The sequence below is a fragment of the Taurulus bubalis genome, assembly GCF_910589615.1.
Source record: "Taurulus bubalis genome assembly, chromosome: 6".
Taxonomy (NCBI): Eukaryota; Metazoa; Chordata; class Actinopteri; order Perciformes; family Cottidae; genus Taurulus; species Taurulus bubalis.
Genome location: NC_136594.1, coordinates 16,013,188 through 16,030,429, shown reverse-complemented (window position 1 = coordinate 16,030,429; position 17,242 = coordinate 16,013,188). Strand labels below are relative to the sequence as shown.

The window sequence follows — 17,242 nt, the reverse complement described above, 5'->3', positions numbered from 1 at the left end:
GGATTTGTCAAGCTTCTGCCTGAAGAGCTTGATTTATCCGAGACCATTTTGACATTACACTACATTTTGTCACCAGTTATTGAGACTGCAAGGGAAGCCTGGGAACTTGATTTAATGGTACTTGGGTCTTGGGTTTTAGAAATTCCTTTATTTTATACTTATGAAATAATGTAGGTGTAGAAATACTTTTGAAGAATATGTCCATCATGCTCTATAATTGATGACAATATAATGGATTTGCTCTACAAATGCTTATTCTTTTCTCAAACATGTCCATCACTGACCTTGGTCCTGGATTTCAGAGAAGGTAGATGGACAGGCAATTTGTCACGCCGCCCGTGTGGCTGCTGTGTTTGTTGAGATGAAGGAGACTGAGTGTTCCAGCCTGGAAAATACATCCGCTCACGGTCTTTTAAGTGGTGGATGCTGGGTTGTTTCCTTTTTACGCGTCTTTGCAGCACAGCCTAGATAAAGGCGAAGAAAGTCATCTACAAAACTCCCACATCTAAATACTGGAATCACTTTTTGACTGCGCTAAGGATGATAGCGTATACATAAATAAATGGGAAGTACGAAATTGAGATGATATTTCATATAATCAGTTTGATCAAATTTTGCCAAGTCTCACCTGTGTGTCTGGAACACCTGGGGGCCTTGGTAAGATGGTGGTGGAGCTCGGTAGTTCAGGGAGCTGCAGCCGTTCTGGGACAGTAGTTTATGTCAATCGGAATTGAAATGTACCATAGGCACTGAATTAACAAATTGACTATCCCAAGGCTCAGTAGGACCTGGCTCAATTTGTGGCTCTTCCTGTGGCAAGTTCAGCTGCCAAAAAAAAGGCTGAGCTTGACACAGGACAGGATGTGCATGTGCCAGTGCTATAGCTGCCGCTACCACACTTTGAGCTTGTTCCTTAACTTATGCAATGAAACACGTCAGACATAACTAACACATTGAAACCTACAGCCTACGTTAGACGAGCCTACCTGTGGAGCCCCGTCCTTCACCGCGGAGAGGCGGAGAGGCCCTCGGAGAGGCCGGGCCTGAGGCCATGGCGCTACTGTGTCTCCTTACACGGTGCGGGACAGCAGAACGGAAGAGTTATAGTGACTGTACGCTAGCTAGTACAGTATTAACGTCAGTGAGCGGTCACTTTAGCAGAAAAATTAGCACAAGACACGTTGTTTAATTTAAGTAACGTTAAGTTGACATTAGGTACAGTCATATTAACCTAGCCTGTAAACCTGACAGATCATTTTAAGCAGAGTAAATTCGAGAAACATCTGTTGAAATGCGTCGATAATGTTTATTGTGCACCGCGGTTTCTGCAAAGGTTTCAAAGGCTTAGCGTTAGCTAGAAAGTTACCTACATTTGAAACGACAGCCCGCCCTGGAAATAAAGAGTTCTTAAATAACCCAATAACTTGGAAAATGAATAAGACGGCGTATTCGAGTAAAATGCCTTGGATTTTAAACTGTTGTTAAAGATAACGGTGGCTAATTAACACGAACTAATCTAGCGGTTAGTTAATTAACGCAAACAATACAACGCTAATCAACTTTTCAATGTGCTGAATACCTGTAACGTTTAAAAGTCTTCGAGGTATTCAAACATGCCTACCGTATCAAATATTCAGCTCTGACGAAATGTTTTGGCCTGGCTTCTTAACGCGTGCTAATGATACATGACTAAACTTCATGAAACTATAATAATCATCTATACCGCTACGGCCCGGAGGTGAGGTTTACGGTATCCTAGCAACACAATTATCTCCCGGCATGCAATGCATCTGGGCAGTTTGACAAAGGCAAAGAACCGTAATATATTTAAGACCCAAAGCGTTGTAATTCCATTTAACCATATTTCTGTGTACACAACAAAGACCAGAGTGTATTTGGAGGAGTTTATTTTGTAGTTGTGGAAAGAGTTTGTTTTACATAGTACACATCAGACACATTCAATCCCTAATACAATTCACCAACTTTGGCACATTAGTGCATACAATTAGAACATATTGCATCTAAAAACATATCTAAAAAAAATATCATATCTAAAAACCAGATCACGGAAGCCCCTATTGTTGTCTTATGTCTTTGGCCAACATGTTAAAATCATGTTAACAAAAACAGCAATGCTCTTTAAACACATATAGCTATACTGTATATTGTTCTTCCTTTAGCACAGTGACAGTCGCTGTTATAAAGTCTCTGGATCCACCATGGCTGTTTTTCTTCGCTGTGACGCCAACATACTCAGCTGTTAAAATAAAAAACATAAAGCATGATAAATTAATGATGTCAATATTACATGAGATAAGAAACTGGGAAATACACCTCTCTCCATGTAAGAGTCAAGATTACCCATACCTGTTGTGTAGCAGTAGTGGCCTTTTGTTCAGCTTGTGTCAGTCGTCTCTGAAGACGACTGGTCTTCTCTTGATACTCTACTAGCTGCCTCTCATACTACACACATATGCACACGCATATGCACACGCATATGCACACGCATATGCACACACACACACACACACACACACACACACACACACACACACACACACACACACACACACACACACACACACACACACACACACACACACACCTTTGAGTCAAACCATAACTATGTTTGTGAGTCAAACAAATAAAAGACACCAAGTTAAAGCTTTTTTATTTTTGCTCTTTTTAACAAAGAGAACTTGTTTCATTTCGATGTGCATTCTGTGAACCTAGGACTATGTTGAAGTCCATAGGATGGACTGCATGAGTTTAAACAATTCCCCTCCTGTTTTTGTAATGCTGCTTGATGCTGCTTGGTACTTCTGACACTAATGATGTAGTCTTCAAGTCAAAAGCGTTCTGCTTCTTGTTGCTGCTTTTATGTGCACTGTGTTACAAATGTAGAGGATGTTGTCCTACAGTGCAGGACACACATCTTACATTTATTTTTATAAGACCAGAATTTTTTCAGAATTGCTCACCATTTCATCTCCCCTTTACACCAACCACTCTTGTACTGAAAATCAAGCTGCATGGTTGTTTATGTGCATGTGTTACACAAACCTCAGCAACAGTGTTATGGTAAGTTTCAAGCTGCATCTCCAGCTCGTGAGAATGCTGCTTCTGTCGATTCAGCTCTGCTCTGAAATAGACATTAACAGAGATACATCATTTTATCAGGAGATGAAACATTCGGCATGCATTGTTTTCATGTACAATATTTCCAATACATATCAGGTTAGTACAGCTGTTGCTGAGGGCAAAACAACTTTAAGTGTCCTTTTTTTCCTTTTTGTTTCAACTGTGATCAAAATCTTTGTTGCTCCACTTTAGCTGTTGCTTTGTCTTTTGTCCAGTGTTATTTCCATTCGACTGGTTATCATTGTACACTTCATTTTGCAGGGTTTTATTTGACCAGAAATCTTTCAGCCTGCCAGCTCTTTTTGTGCACCACATTGCTTCACGTTAATCTACACAAGGAAAACACACCACACAGACAGATGTTATTAGAGTAGGCCTATTCCTTTTTCTTTTTTTGAAGGATTTTAACTGGCAACATTTGAGTCATGAAGCCCATTTTTCAGTGCATGCTTTCCTTATTCTATCCTTATTTCCTTTCTTTCGTAATGTTAAACTTCCCTCAGGTTTCTTACTTGAGGCCAATGATTTTAGTCTCGAAGGTCTGTACAAGATTGTTGGCTTCTTCTTTCCAGCGCTGGGTACTTTTTTGCTGTGCTGTAAGGAGGCGCGTCAGATCAGCTCTGGAGCTTTGGCTGCTGTCCTCCAGCTCCTGCATGCGTGCATCAAGTCCCTGCTCCTTCAGGCTGTACTCCTGCTCCATCTGTGAGAGCTGGAGGGAGCAGAGAGAGGTGGGGTGTACAAGGTCACCTTACTGGTCCTAAATCATTTCATTAGATGAAGAAGAAACACATGCCCAATCTTGTTGAATCTAATTAAAATGCATGTTGTTATTGCATAATAATAGTATGTATCACTATGTAAGCATGACTTGTTATATTTAAACATGTATGTTATCAGTCTTTTACCATTTTAAACTTAACCTATCACCTTCTTTGCCTGTTTCTAAATATGTATTTATATATTTCTTTCATTTCTTCAGAGCAGTAAATTGCTTTGCTGTTTCTCTGGGGTAGTGCTGAGTGCTGTTTACTGTCTGTAATACACCGACTGAGGATAAATACCACATGCACACTAGGGCTGCAACAACGAATCGATAAAATCGATAAAAATCGATTATCAAAAGTGTTGGCAACGAATTTCATTATCGATCCGTTGTGTCGCGCGATTATTACGCCGGGCAATAAGTCGCGGAAAAGAAAAAAAGAGCGGAGCAGAGCAACTGGCCGGCCAGCGTTTCTGAGATTGGAGTGAGACACGAGAAAAGCTGAGGTTGTGATGTTCTCAAAAATAGAAGATCTTTGACAAGTCGAGTCTTGGCCAATCAGCGTCTTCATGTTCCTCAAACTTGTTTTTAATGGAAGCTAGTCAGCTTGCTATCGCGTTAGCTAACGTGTTTGGGTTGTGTATTGTCGTTAAAGTTACGTTATGTTCCGCTACAGTTCAGTCTTGCTTGTAAAAAACCGTAACGTGATGAAACATGCCGTCACCCCCCCGGTCTGGTTCAGTTCACGCTGTCACTCGTTAACGTTAAACCGGCACACCGGCGGATCTGGCTGCAGGTTTTTTTTTTTTTTTTTACTCAAAGTAGAATGAAGCAAATCACGTCGTTGGGCTTAGCCAACAACGTGACGTCGTGGTCATAAGAGACCCAGAATGAAAGAGTTTAAGGAAGAGGACTCTATATGGAGCAGTACAGCTTCCCTCTGTCCCAGTATTTCATACATATTGATAACGCAGGATATGCTAAATGCAGCCTCTGGAGGGATCAATTACAGTAAAAAGGGCTCACATTTGGCAGATGTAAAGCATAGATGTGTATGTTTTTAGTGTTAGTCCATTTTGTTGTTTTAATTAACAGCTCAGGGAAGTTCAAGGAGCAACCTGTTTGTGCACTTTCTGAAGATGTTTTGCACTGTCACTTCTGTTTTTGAATAAAGGGTTGGAAATGAACGCTTTTTTGATAAAAACATTTTTTTATCCGATTCATCGAAAAAATAATCAACCGATTAATCGATTATTAAAATAATCGTTAGTTGCAGCCCTAATGCACACTCACTTTAAAACACCCAAACTATCCCTTTAAAAGGTAAGTTCACTGATTTTGAACTAAATGATTAGTTTAATGGTCATGAGGAACTGCTTCTGAGCTTGAAACAGTCTATAACAGTTGTTTAATGTCATCAGGGAGCTTTCTGAATCTGCAAAAATAATCCTGACATAGTCCTCAGGGTTATCTCAGCTTGGGTTCTGAGACAGCACATTTGTACAAACTGAAGGTGGAGAGTTATGAAATATGTGGTCATTGACAGGCAAGGATGGTCGAAGTTAATACAAGTGAATGATGATGATCAGGCTTCCCTGTGTAGATGTGCAAGTTCCAAACATGAGGAAGTGGCATCACAGGCAGCCAGATCTTTATTCAAGAAGACCATTCGTATTTCTTCACTTGCTGGCTGCTGACGGGCTTGTTCTGGTCCTGGGGCTCGTCTTCATTTTAGAACTAGCTGAGGTCAGAGTGTAGAACCCTGAGGTCAGAGCATAGAACCCTGGGATCAGAGAAACCTGACGTCAGAGCCTAGAACCCTGAGGTCAGAGCATAGAACCCTGGGATCAGAGAAACCTGACGTCAGAGCCTAGAACCCTGAGGTTAGAGCCTAGAACCCTGAGGTCAGAGCATAGAACCTTGAGGTCAGAGCATAGAACCTTGAGGTCACAGCATAGAACCCTGAGGTCAAAGCATAGAACCGTGAGATCAGATCATCCATATTTCTTCACTTGCTAGCTGCTAGCTATTGGTCATAATATTCTTCTTCAAAGATAATCTTTTGGCCACCTTGATCAGTTGTGATAAGGAACCACATGGGCAAAGATATATTTATTGTGTCCTGCCCCTAACTTGCAGCTGGGATAGAGTATGAGCAAAGAAAGACTGGTTCCTGCAAGACGGAGGGTAAAATGTGAGAGCACGCGCACGCACACGGAAACACACTAATATAAATGTGTAGGGGGTGTACAGTGTGTGTGGTTATTGAAAATATCACCACACAAGGGTTAAATTAGTCTTTTCTTGCATTTCTGGTATAGACACCCTTCTCCATTTCTTTCCTTTTATATCCATCGGGAAGTTACCTGTTGTTTGGCCTTCTTTTGGACCAGCAAGGTAGCCTTGCGCAGCTCATCCATTTCCTTGCGGAGCTGCAAGCTCTCCTGTTGCAGCTGGAGCCGCTCCTCGCTTACACCGACACAGTCGTCCCGGGCTGCAGAGAGAAAGCCTTGCAGCCGCCGCACTTCCTCCTGGCACCGCAACAGCTCCTCACTGTAGCTGCACAAGCACAGATGGATCAAGAAAGGAAGAAGTGAGAGAGATGCTGAAAAGGACAACATTTTTTTAATTTTTATATCCATTACTATTGGCAGCCACGTGGGCACTTCCCCCCCTACTGTTGTGAGTGTTGTGAGAAGGAATGGAGTAAAGGTGGAGGGCAAACATACAATGCTAAGTTACACTTACTCCATCTCCATCTTTTTCAGTTTGTTCTGTGTGCTTTGCAGAGTGAGGCTCATGTCTTCCTTCATCCTCTCTGCATCTAGGCACCTCTGGTGAAGGACATCCATCTTCCTAAACTCTGGCTCTGCCCTGCCCTCCTTAAAAACCTAAAGCAAAATCTATTTTACAATCATGCAATCAAACACTATCAGAACACGGGACCTTATAGTTTAGCAGCTTCTTCCTTGTGGGTTTCACCGATACTTTAATAAATACCTTCTCCAGCTCCTCTTCTACAGCTTTTCTTTCTCGCAAGGATTTTTCAATTCGAGACTCTTTATCTGCACACTCCTACAGAAAGGTGGAAAGAGAGAACAATGAGTCGGAATAATAAAATGCAAACACATGCGCAGACAGGTGGAGATTGAAAAAGGATTTAATGTAATGTTGAAAGGGATTTGTCTTTAACAAGCCAGGATCTTACCAGCTGCAGAGCAGACAGCTCCTCGGCCATACGATGGATTTGAACGTTGCACTGCTTACGCACATTATCCACCTGTTAAAGATAAAGTCACAGTTTAAAATGGGCAATGAGTACTGCGATATGTGCAGTGCAATATTGCAATTCTATCTGACTTTTATTACTATTATTATTAACTTTTATTAGATGGAGAAAAAAAAAGTGCTTAAGTTGGGCACCTAACTCAGCAGTTTAATTTCAAAGGTTAAGTAAAAGAAAAAAGTTACCATATTTAGACTTTTTTTTCTTCTTTTTCCTCTAGGCAGCCCGTTTAGGCAGCTTTGGGGTTTTTTGGGGGTTTTCTATTAGCAAAAGTTATGGATAGTGCCAGGTACATGGTAATATTTGTGTGGTACCACCATGGTCAAGCTGAAAAATTGATAAGTCTGGACACACTTTATTTAGGGAAACTCAAAACCTCATGCATAGCTGCCAGAGTAGTACTTAAAACTTCAGGTAAGTCTGAGGTCAAACCACCAATGTAAGCAGTTTTAGGATAAATTCTTAATTCTACATACTTATTTAAAAAGGCAAGCCCTTACTTGGGCTGCAATGTTTAACCTCAACCTCTAACTCCAAAAGAATATGTCCTGAAAGTTAAAAAGGCATATTCAAGGGAAGGTCTCTAATTTACTGAAAGTCAAACACATCCACAGTTACTCTCTTAAATAACATTATTTGTTGAAGGCTAGCCAGAGACTAAGATGACAGCCAGTGCTGCAGTCATACTAGGCCTCATTAATGGGATTAAACAGTTTAGGGCTTGGTGACAAAGACCCATTAATTGAGCATTAACCACCATGTCCCTGGCTGAGGTTAGGCTGGTGGAAAGAGCAGTGCTTTGTTTTTCGGCTTAGTACATCAGTGCAGTTAGAGGTTGTGCCTCCATGTTAGGCTAATTATGAATCAGGCATTGCTGTAGTTTTTACAGATATTAATTTCTTTGAGAATTTAGGGATCAAGTTGGCACCAAATTTCTTGACATTATCCGGTGGTTTTAATAATGATACAATACATTTGGTATGTTAAAAGCAGATTTTTCAGTAATATTTCAACATCTACTGAAACAGCCAAACAGCTCAGACAGATGTTCAGTAACTCTGCACCTCTTTTCTGGTGCGGACTGCAGCATCCTGGATTAACCGTTTGATGGCCTCTTTGGTCTTCTCAAGATCCTTTGTCTTCTGTTTCTCTCTTAACAGGGCCTGAAGGGGTAGAATAAAAACAGACAGGGCTACAAATGTCAGTGGGCAAAGTTCTGAAGTGCTAAACCGATGTGAACACAGAGATTTGATTGTCAAAGGAGCTATAGAGATTGAAGGACCGGCTCGTTCTGAGATACAAATTGTTGTTTTAAAATGGAGAGGGATAGAGAGATAGAGACAGACAGTGATTATAGTCACCTGGTCCTTCTGCAATGCAGCCTCCTCGGCCACCTGAACACTCTCTCGGACTTTGGCCAGGGCCTCATACTTCTCCTCTTCTAGGGTGGAACAATGTGCCTGGAGTTCCCCCACCTTTCTTTCCCACACAGTTTGATCTCTGCGAACTGCCTCAGCCTCGTGAGATGCAGCTTTTAGTCTGGCAGAGGAGAAAAACGAGTGAGTACCAGCAGCCGAGTAAAGGCAGGGAACTGCTTGGCTCTCACTGTCATCTTGATGTAAAACTCCATGACTTCCCAAAAGATTCTGACAGCTCACTGCTTCTAGAAGCTCAGCAACAGTTTTTTTTTTTATTATTTGTATTGTTTTTAGGCTACTGCTATATATTTCAAGTCAAATGGGAAGAAAAAAAACTAATGTGCTGTGATCATGTCTAGGGAGTCATTTGTAAAATATGCTATATATAATATATAAGTAAGATTTTATATAATTTCCTCAACTCATCAGAATTTACATTTCACAATGGTCGATATGTTTCACAAATTATTGAAACTTTTCTACAAAACATGAAAACTGCAGACAAGTGAGCAGCTCACCTGGCCTCTAGCTGGGTCAAGGCCGCCTGAAGCTGTTGGAGTCGTCTGTCTGCTGCGTCCTCGCGCCCCTGAGCCTCTGCCACATCTTCCTCCTAAATAAATACACATCTGTTGATTTTTCTTAATTAACTGGATTAATCATTTTGTTGTCAGGGGCCACTGCAGCCCAAAGTGAAGACCCAATGCACTTAATTTTCAAAGTGTATTTATTCTTAAAGAGAGAACTAAGGCTATTTTTTTAAATATCTAAAAAATGTTATCCCAAGGGTCTACGAAAAGTCAAAAAATATATATACTCTCTCCAAACTCAAATGTGTTATGACAGAGTATAGTCCAAGATAGCTTCACAGACTGTGAATTGGGAAATGTTTTATAGATGACACTAAAAGCACCCGGGGGAATGCTCTGAGTATAAGATACGATAAAATAATCCTTTATTAGTCCTGCAGTGGGGAAATTGCAGGATAGGGTATATTTTCCCTTCGTATTGATTTAACTTTTCTAGGCCATGGAAATAACACACTGGACTTCTTCAATTTAACTGGTGTTCCCCTTTAAGATTCCTGATCAAGTATTTATTCACAACATGTCCCACTCCCATTTTATGGACAAACAATACATTTTTATTCTGTAATTTTGTTTCATCTTCTCTCACCCGTCTCTGCATCTGGTCCTGGATATTTTGTAGTAATTTGGTCATCTCATCTACTCTGGCTGTGGCCGTCCTCAGCTCCGCTTTGGCCTGCCTACATCAGGAGGACAGAGAGTGAGAAAGAGTTCAAGTCAACAACATAGACACTTGACTGCCATCTTGCATTTAGAGAATATATAGTATACATTATTTGGTTATTATAAAAATAGTTTGGCATTTTTTTCAAACACTCATTCACCTTCTTCTTGGATTAAGCAAAGGAGATGCAAGGTGTTAACTTGTGATCATTGGAGGTGTTTACAGGTGGATTTGATTACCTTTGAACCAAGCTGTGCTGGCTGTTTTCCAGTTTTGAACAGGGTGCCGGCTGTAGCTTCATATTAAATGACATGAGAGTGCTATCAATCTCTTCAGCAAAAAAGCTAATAATTAATTTCCCTATCCCTGCACACTCTTAGACTTCTAAATAATTATTCTAACTTCGAAGTGAAGGCTTTTTCCACTGAAAGTAAAATGTACATTCCACTATTTTGGAACATATGTTCAACCTGTATTTCCCAGCATGGGGTTAAACCATGGGTCTAACGTTTTGAGACTCTTTCACACGAAAGTAAAAGGGATCCGGCATCGACCCATTTTCCTACAGTTATTATTTCCACTTGTGCAACCTGTATTTTTTTTAAGTCCACAACTGATGTAGGAAATTGCTGTAAAAGGGGTTAAAGTTACCTCACAGAGCACGTTCACAGAGCAAGCCAGCTGGCAGCAGCCATTTTGAATATCTGATGTATTTAGTCACCTGAGCTGGCTGTGTAGCGCCTCCATCTCCGTGCTCTGCTCTGTCACCGTCTTCAGAAACTGCTGGTTAGTCTGTGTGTAGCATGAGAGACAAGACTGCCATTTGTGTGGCATGACTCCAAACACAAGCCGTAAACTCTGATTCACAAAAAAGCATATCTCTTCAAACTTTTTAGGTCCCGTTTGAGCAAATCCAGAGGAGATTCTGATGGTCATTCATGGCTACAAATCAATCGCTCTCACATACAGCGACTAAAAAAAGCTGCATGTATGAGGACTCAGAGATGGGAAAGCCCAGGGCTCCCTCTCATTAAAAATACATCAGTGGGATATAGTATTACCCTCTCCTCACACACTGTATTTTGACCAAAGTAAGAACAAGGCTTGTGTGTTCATGGGTTTGTATTGTAATGTGTGAAAATAAATAAAGGCACAACATGCTGTACAATGTAATCTCCAATCACAGTCTAAAAAGAGCCTGAGTGCATTTCTATGAGACTGTGGCAGAGCGAGAGACTAGTGCGTAACAGTATGCGCTGGTAGTTTGAGGTTTACCAAGCGATTGGACAGTCCATTATATAACAAGGCAGTTTTGGATAACTACCAGAGTCATTTGGAAAACCAATTCACTTAGTTACATGATTAATTATTAGAGCAGGGTTCATTTCGAAGAAATGTGCAGCATTTCAATCCCATGGCTAATTAGGAGGCCACAATTTAACAAGCTTTTAATTAACCATCACTTACTGATTCCAGTTTCTGATTGGCCACTTGAAGTTTGTGTGTGTGCTGCTGGAACTGAACAAGCTGATCCTGTGATGGGGAAAAAAGAGGAACTCAATAAAAGTTAACTGCTTGTAATTACCTCATGCTTATATCAAGCATTAACTGAGGCCAAGCTGCTCTAATTAACCTCATTTGTATGATAATGGCTCCATCTAGTGGCAACATATCTTGTATATATTGTTGTTGCTTTTACTGTTTGTTTTGACCATGTAAAGTGCCTTGAGTACCTTGTAAAGCACTATACAAATCAAATGTATTATTATAATTATTAAGGCTTGCATGTTTGTGCGGAAATACTGAACCTTGAGCTGGTGTCTCTGAGTATCGTGGCTCTGTCCATCAGAGATGGTCTTCTGGTAGGTCTGCTGGAGGAGGTCCAGCTCCTGGGCTTTTGTCTGCCACAGCTCCATGGCCTGCAACCGCTCCTAAACAATACACACACAAATATACATGTATGTTTATACACACTATGAGGCATCAATGCATGTCACAAAATAATTGCTCAATTGCATCCATGTCCGTGCATTAAGGGAATGAATGAGGACATGATAACCTAGTGGAGAACAGAAACTAGCAGCATTGAAAACAGCTAAACTCTGTAAAAGAGAACTGCTCCAAAACAGTCTTATTTTTATGTTGTACCTTGTCAGCAAGCGAGTCACCACTAAATTAAAGGGCCGTGCAGTGTGGAGCCCCTGGGACCCACTGTCGTTGTTGCTGTTGGCAGTTAACAACTCTAATGCACGAGTCAACTACTCAATAAATCATTATGTCTTGTTTTTTTATTTCTACTCATTTAAAACACTCAAGGAACAACATGTAAATATGACCGTTTAAAGTGGTCCGGAAGCACCTTTGACAGAGCTGGAATGAGTGTTTCCCTCTGCTTCCAGTTCCTGTAGCAAGCAAGACTTTTGAAAGAAGTATTATCACGGGGGAAGAACTCACAATATTGAGTCACTCAGTTGACTCTTCTCCACTTGCGCTACTGTAGCGTTAGTTCAGTATTTAAGCTAAATGCTCGACAGTAATTGGACAGTTCTCTTCGTTTTGTTTTTAGCACACCTTGAAATACCTACAACCTAATGCACAGTTAAAAATATATTCACATTGTCCTTCTCATCTAACTCCCAGTAAGACAACAAACTAAATGTGACCTTAATCTCCTATATGTTTGGCCATAAACATCTACAGACCTGTTCACACAGCTGGACCTGTTCTTGGAGGTTTCTGACGACTGCTTCCTCCTCCAGCATGCTACCCTCCGGTCCTGAAGCTGCCGGCAGGGCATGAAGCTGCTTCTCAACAGACTCCCTGATCTCGACATGGAGCCTGGCAAAGGTGGGGGTTGATATTAAAAGGGCGATTTAGAAAAATAAGGACATAAGAGATAGTTCACGATTTCAAATAAAATACCACAACCTTAATTACAGCCGACCAAGCACCCTTTATTTTGGCTGTGATGTGAATGGTCAAGAGGCCTTGAATATCGACAAAGAAAGATTTAACAACTAAACATCACTATTCTACTTCTACTATCTCACGGTTACCAGATTTTTGGTGGGTCAAAAAAATACAATCAGTCACTCAACTGTATAATAATTATAGATAGAAAACAGATTAATATCCAACATTGTTTAAAAACATATGCCATGACAGAAAAGCTTGATTAACGTTGACTGATGTGATACATGATTTGTTCCAGGAGATTTTGTGTGTCTACTCTCTCTACTTTAAAACCAGTGGAACGTTGTATACCTTTCGTTCTCTTTGACAACCCTCTCCAACTTCACTTTGACCTCTGACATCTGCCCCTGTTGATTAAAACAAGATGACCAACACAGTGTTATTAATTAGTTAAGACATCCTCATACATTTTTGGGCACCTGTAATCAAATTCAAGTCTGGATTTGCACATTTGAAAAGTATTGCATGACTAAAACATGATCATATGATCAGTAGTGTTAGGTGTACAGAGATAGTCGCTGTACCTGTTCAACCAACTAAATGATTCGTCTCGGTATCTGTATTCAGAGAGCAGAACGGACATGGGCATAGTTTTGAATCCGACAGTTGTTAAAATAAAAAAATTAAATTATAAAATAGCTACAACTTTGTGATTCTGTTTAGGCAAGCAGAGAAGGCTTAGCAGGCCCTGACGGCCCGCCACTGGTCAAACCTAATATGCATTGGCATATTCACATTCATCAACAATGTTAGAACACTCTATGAAAAAGGCCGTAGCTGTGTCATAATATATAATAATACCACCAAATGATTCCTAGTTTGCAGATAATTCCGCCAAGGTTGCCCAAGTGCTTCGTTTAAGTTCTTATAGTTGTTGAATTTCTCTCAATTCATGTTTTAAATTGCTATCATTTTCAAGGTCCAATCATTGTTTAGTAACTCAATTAACTCAGCTAGCTGATAACCCAGTCCTGAACCATCAAGCAATTAATAAGAGTCATTCTTTCTAGCAACAGGCTGAAGAATAAATGTTTCAAAAGGTGAAATATGTTGTCAATGCAAGACTAGGGAAACTTTAATATGTGATAGATCGGTTTAAAAAAAGTATGAAATACCTTCATACCTAATGAACACAGGAATATCATTTCAAACTCAAAACACCCGAAAACTTTTAAAATATTCAATATTCAGTGGCTTCAAAGGGATTTGTCCTTGTTAGGCAGAGAAAAGCAGATGGCATCTCTAGGTCTGTTTACCCTACCCTCTCTCTTTTTATAAAAAATTCCCTTTGCCAATAAATGAATAAGACTTTATTAATTTTATTTGGAAACTGAATTCCATCATTTAAAAAAGCATTTAGCAGAATAGAAGGGTGAAGGTGGCATTACTGAACTTTATTAAACGAAACTATACCTTCAAAAAAAAAAAAAGTGAAAATTCGGAATTCTTTTGATACTTCATTCATCAATATACTTTAGGAAAAATTACAATGAATTCTACTTTGTGATTATAATGAAACAAAACTATGTTTTATTCACAATGATTAAACAAGACTTACAAAATGAGGGCGCCCAACTTTTCAGGAATCAGATCTAAAGTATTTCCTGTCCGTTAAACTATTATAAATGCTATTCCTCGTGGAATCCTTTAGCTGATGAAATGCCACTCAAAGATGCAAGAGCTAGTGAAATTGAATCATACCTTGTTTGTTAACGGATAAATAATTACAGTTGACAATGTGACACATATATGGAATAATTTCTCCAGAAAAATGTGGAGGGCTGGGGGAGACAGAATATAGCGATCACTTTTCAACAATGTATAGAAAATGAAACAACTAGCTTGTGAAATAAACATGTGTTTCTTGTGGCCACAATGATATGAATGGATTTGAAGAAAAATAACTGATGCATAGCTGTATCAATCATGACATATCCCTCCCCCCAAAGAAATATTACGGTACTCAATAAAGCATATTTAAAAGAGCTATACACATGTATCCAATTTCCCTAGACGATATCAACAGTATATTTATAAATAAAGTCCAAACATGTAATATGTTTGTATAACATTTATTTTCACTGTACACATTTGATTCGCGTATCATTGTTTAAGTGTTTTCTCACCTGGTATCTCTGCAGCTGTTCAGTCATTTCATCCATGTGCCGATCATACTCTGCTATCAGAGGAGCCATTATACTGAAACACAGATGGATAATCATGCCACTTGTGTCACAAAACATACTTGCTATCCAGTGTGCACATATCCGCAGATGTTTGTTGTCTTCATAACTCTGACTTGAACAAGAATATGTTGTTGACTGCCATACAAGGAAGACTTTCATTGCACCTCACCTTCTATCTGAGATCCAGGGTGAAGGAGACTCTGCCCGTCTTGCTTCCTCAGCCTGATGAGCAGAGATGCAGGACTGTCCAGTTGTACATACTTCTACTACATAATCCTCATTAATCAAAATTCCCATATGTATATGGTATATCTTTTCAAATAATTTCCTAACAAAGTCAAAGTAATTTGAATGCAAGTTGTTCACTGAAGAAACCAAATAATGAGCAAAAACTTTGTCAGTTTATTTAGTTAATAACAGATGTCTTTGTACCTGAGATGGTGTCGACTGAGTGCGGTGTCCATTTTGGTACTGGCTGAGAGCAGAATTTAGTCTGTAGACTGAACAAACACACGCACACCCACACACACTTTGAAAATGCAAATTTTCACGAATGGGGTCCTAGATTAAAACAATATCACTCACCAATTATTCATAGATATCAGAAAGCAGAAAAAGAGCATTATAAATATTTAAATCTGGAGTTCGGTATCTGGCAATTCAAGGACAGACCCAGCAACGGTGGATGTGTTTGGCAAGTACACCACCAGATATGCCCAGTTTGGCTGAGAGCAGTCACAGTTTAGGCTAGGAGTTAATTACAGTTCACAGTATTTCAAAAGTTTTAAAAAAGGATCGGAAATTAGACAGAGGCGATGAATGAGAAGACAGCAAAGATGGTAGATGGATAGAGACCTATTGAATTTAGATACATTTCATATTGTTAATGGGTTTCCTTGGATTTTTCAGTCATGGATATCTTGGATAACATCAAATAAACTCATTCTGGTCAATCGGAAGATCGGTTTCAAATTATGCTTAAAACATTTACAATAGCACCAAAAGATACTAGAAACACTTTTCCTCATGATTGTTTGAAACACAAATGTGTATTGCATCATAATTTAGTAAAAAACAATCACAATCTTGAATAAGGTCATCCTGTTTGAATAATGGATATATATATTTTGTAATGTTAGTTGTTTAGATTGTCTTAAATAGCAAGAATGTGTGAGTCTGCGCATGATCATTTCTGTACTAAATTAGGCTCTTTTTTTATCCTTCTTTCCACAGCTCAAGTCACTCGTGACGAAATTCGCAATTATCCCACAAATAGAAATTCACCGTGATAAACGTACTGTGAGTGGTTTTATCACAATGCACAATAAGCACCTATATCTAACCGTTCTTGGTTTAGGCACACATAAGCAATTTGACAATTAATGAATGCAAAACAACAGCCCTGATAATGCACTTATTGTGTGCTGGGCATGTGACATCCAATTACAGAAGCAGGTTAACCGTCATGTGTGGTTCATTTTCAGACGTTATTGAGGTTTTAGAGAGGATATGTCATTAGCCTTTGTGAGCTTGTCATGCACCAACACTGACATGTTCTGTATTCATATATAACTGTATAACTGTCTAATACAAATCACAGCATAATTCCTATAACTGACCCAGACTATTTATTATTATTATGTATGAACAATAGTCATGCTGATGTGGGTCTAATAATTTGTTAAATTGACATGCTAAAAACACATGATCTACAACATAGTGTGCGTGTTAGTAGACATCAAACATAAATGATGAAGTCATGTCATATTTTGTATTTACAAGCCGTCATTATTACTTTCCCCAAATCTTTCCTTTAACATATTTTGAGACGAATTTGGGCTCGTGTGTGTCCTCCCTGATGTGTCCTTACCTTGATCACGTAAAAACTCCACTTCCTCTTCCATGGTGAAGGCGCTGTCTAGATGCAATTAAAACAGTTTGCATTGGAACGATAACCGCTGCCCTTTTAAACTCGCCATTAACGCTATTATAGAATGAGATGCACGAGATGTCAACTCTGTTTTCAAGGCAAAAGTACTGTGCGGAAGATGAGCTGTCTCTCAAAACACATGCACTCTGCTAACGAGTTTACAAAGCTGCTAAATATGTACGGTAGCTTGCATTAAGGTTACCTGTGGTTACCTGTTGCAGCAGCTAGCGTTAGCTGGGGCAGCGAATCAATCTCAGCAAAGCTCAACGAGCTAACTTCACCGTTTGGTCTGTGAAA

General features: G+C 39.6%; 2 protein-coding genes across 2 annotated transcripts in view; both read right to left on the bottom strand.

The window, feature by feature from the left end:
• The window catches only part of dnah6 (dynein, axonemal, heavy chain 6), a gene marked incomplete at both ends in the record, with an annotated part of 52,719 nt that extends 51,666 nt beyond the window's left edge, over positions 1-1,053 (bottom strand). The window contains 3 exons of the mRNA XM_079219175.1: positions 285-464; positions 629-702; positions 987-1,053. Coding sequence (XP_079075301.1) covers positions 285-464; positions 629-702; positions 987-1,053 — 321 coding nt within the window. The remainder of the gene's footprint in view (positions 1-284; positions 465-628; positions 703-986) is intronic.
• An 875-nt stretch (positions 1,054-1,928) lies between these two features.
• Positions 1,929-16,919, bottom strand: sclt1 (sodium channel and clathrin linker 1; the record flags this gene model as incomplete). Its single annotated transcript, XM_079219063.1, has 21 exons — positions 1,929-2,257; positions 2,368-2,463; positions 3,064-3,142; positions 3,654-3,850; positions 6,271-6,463; positions 6,653-6,795; positions 6,905-6,979; positions 7,113-7,184; positions 8,255-8,353; positions 8,552-8,729; positions 9,127-9,218; positions 9,782-9,872; positions 10,578-10,648; positions 11,324-11,389; positions 11,665-11,787; positions 12,559-12,694; positions 13,121-13,176; positions 14,956-15,028; positions 15,185-15,237; positions 15,448-15,515; positions 16,886-16,919. The coding sequence occupies 21 exons, from the start codon at positions 16,917-16,919 to the stop codon at positions 2,198-2,200; spliced, it is 2,055 nt and encodes a 684-aa protein (XP_079075189.1). The 3' UTR covers positions 1,929-2,197.
• Between the last annotated feature and the right edge of the window lie 323 nt (positions 16,920-17,242).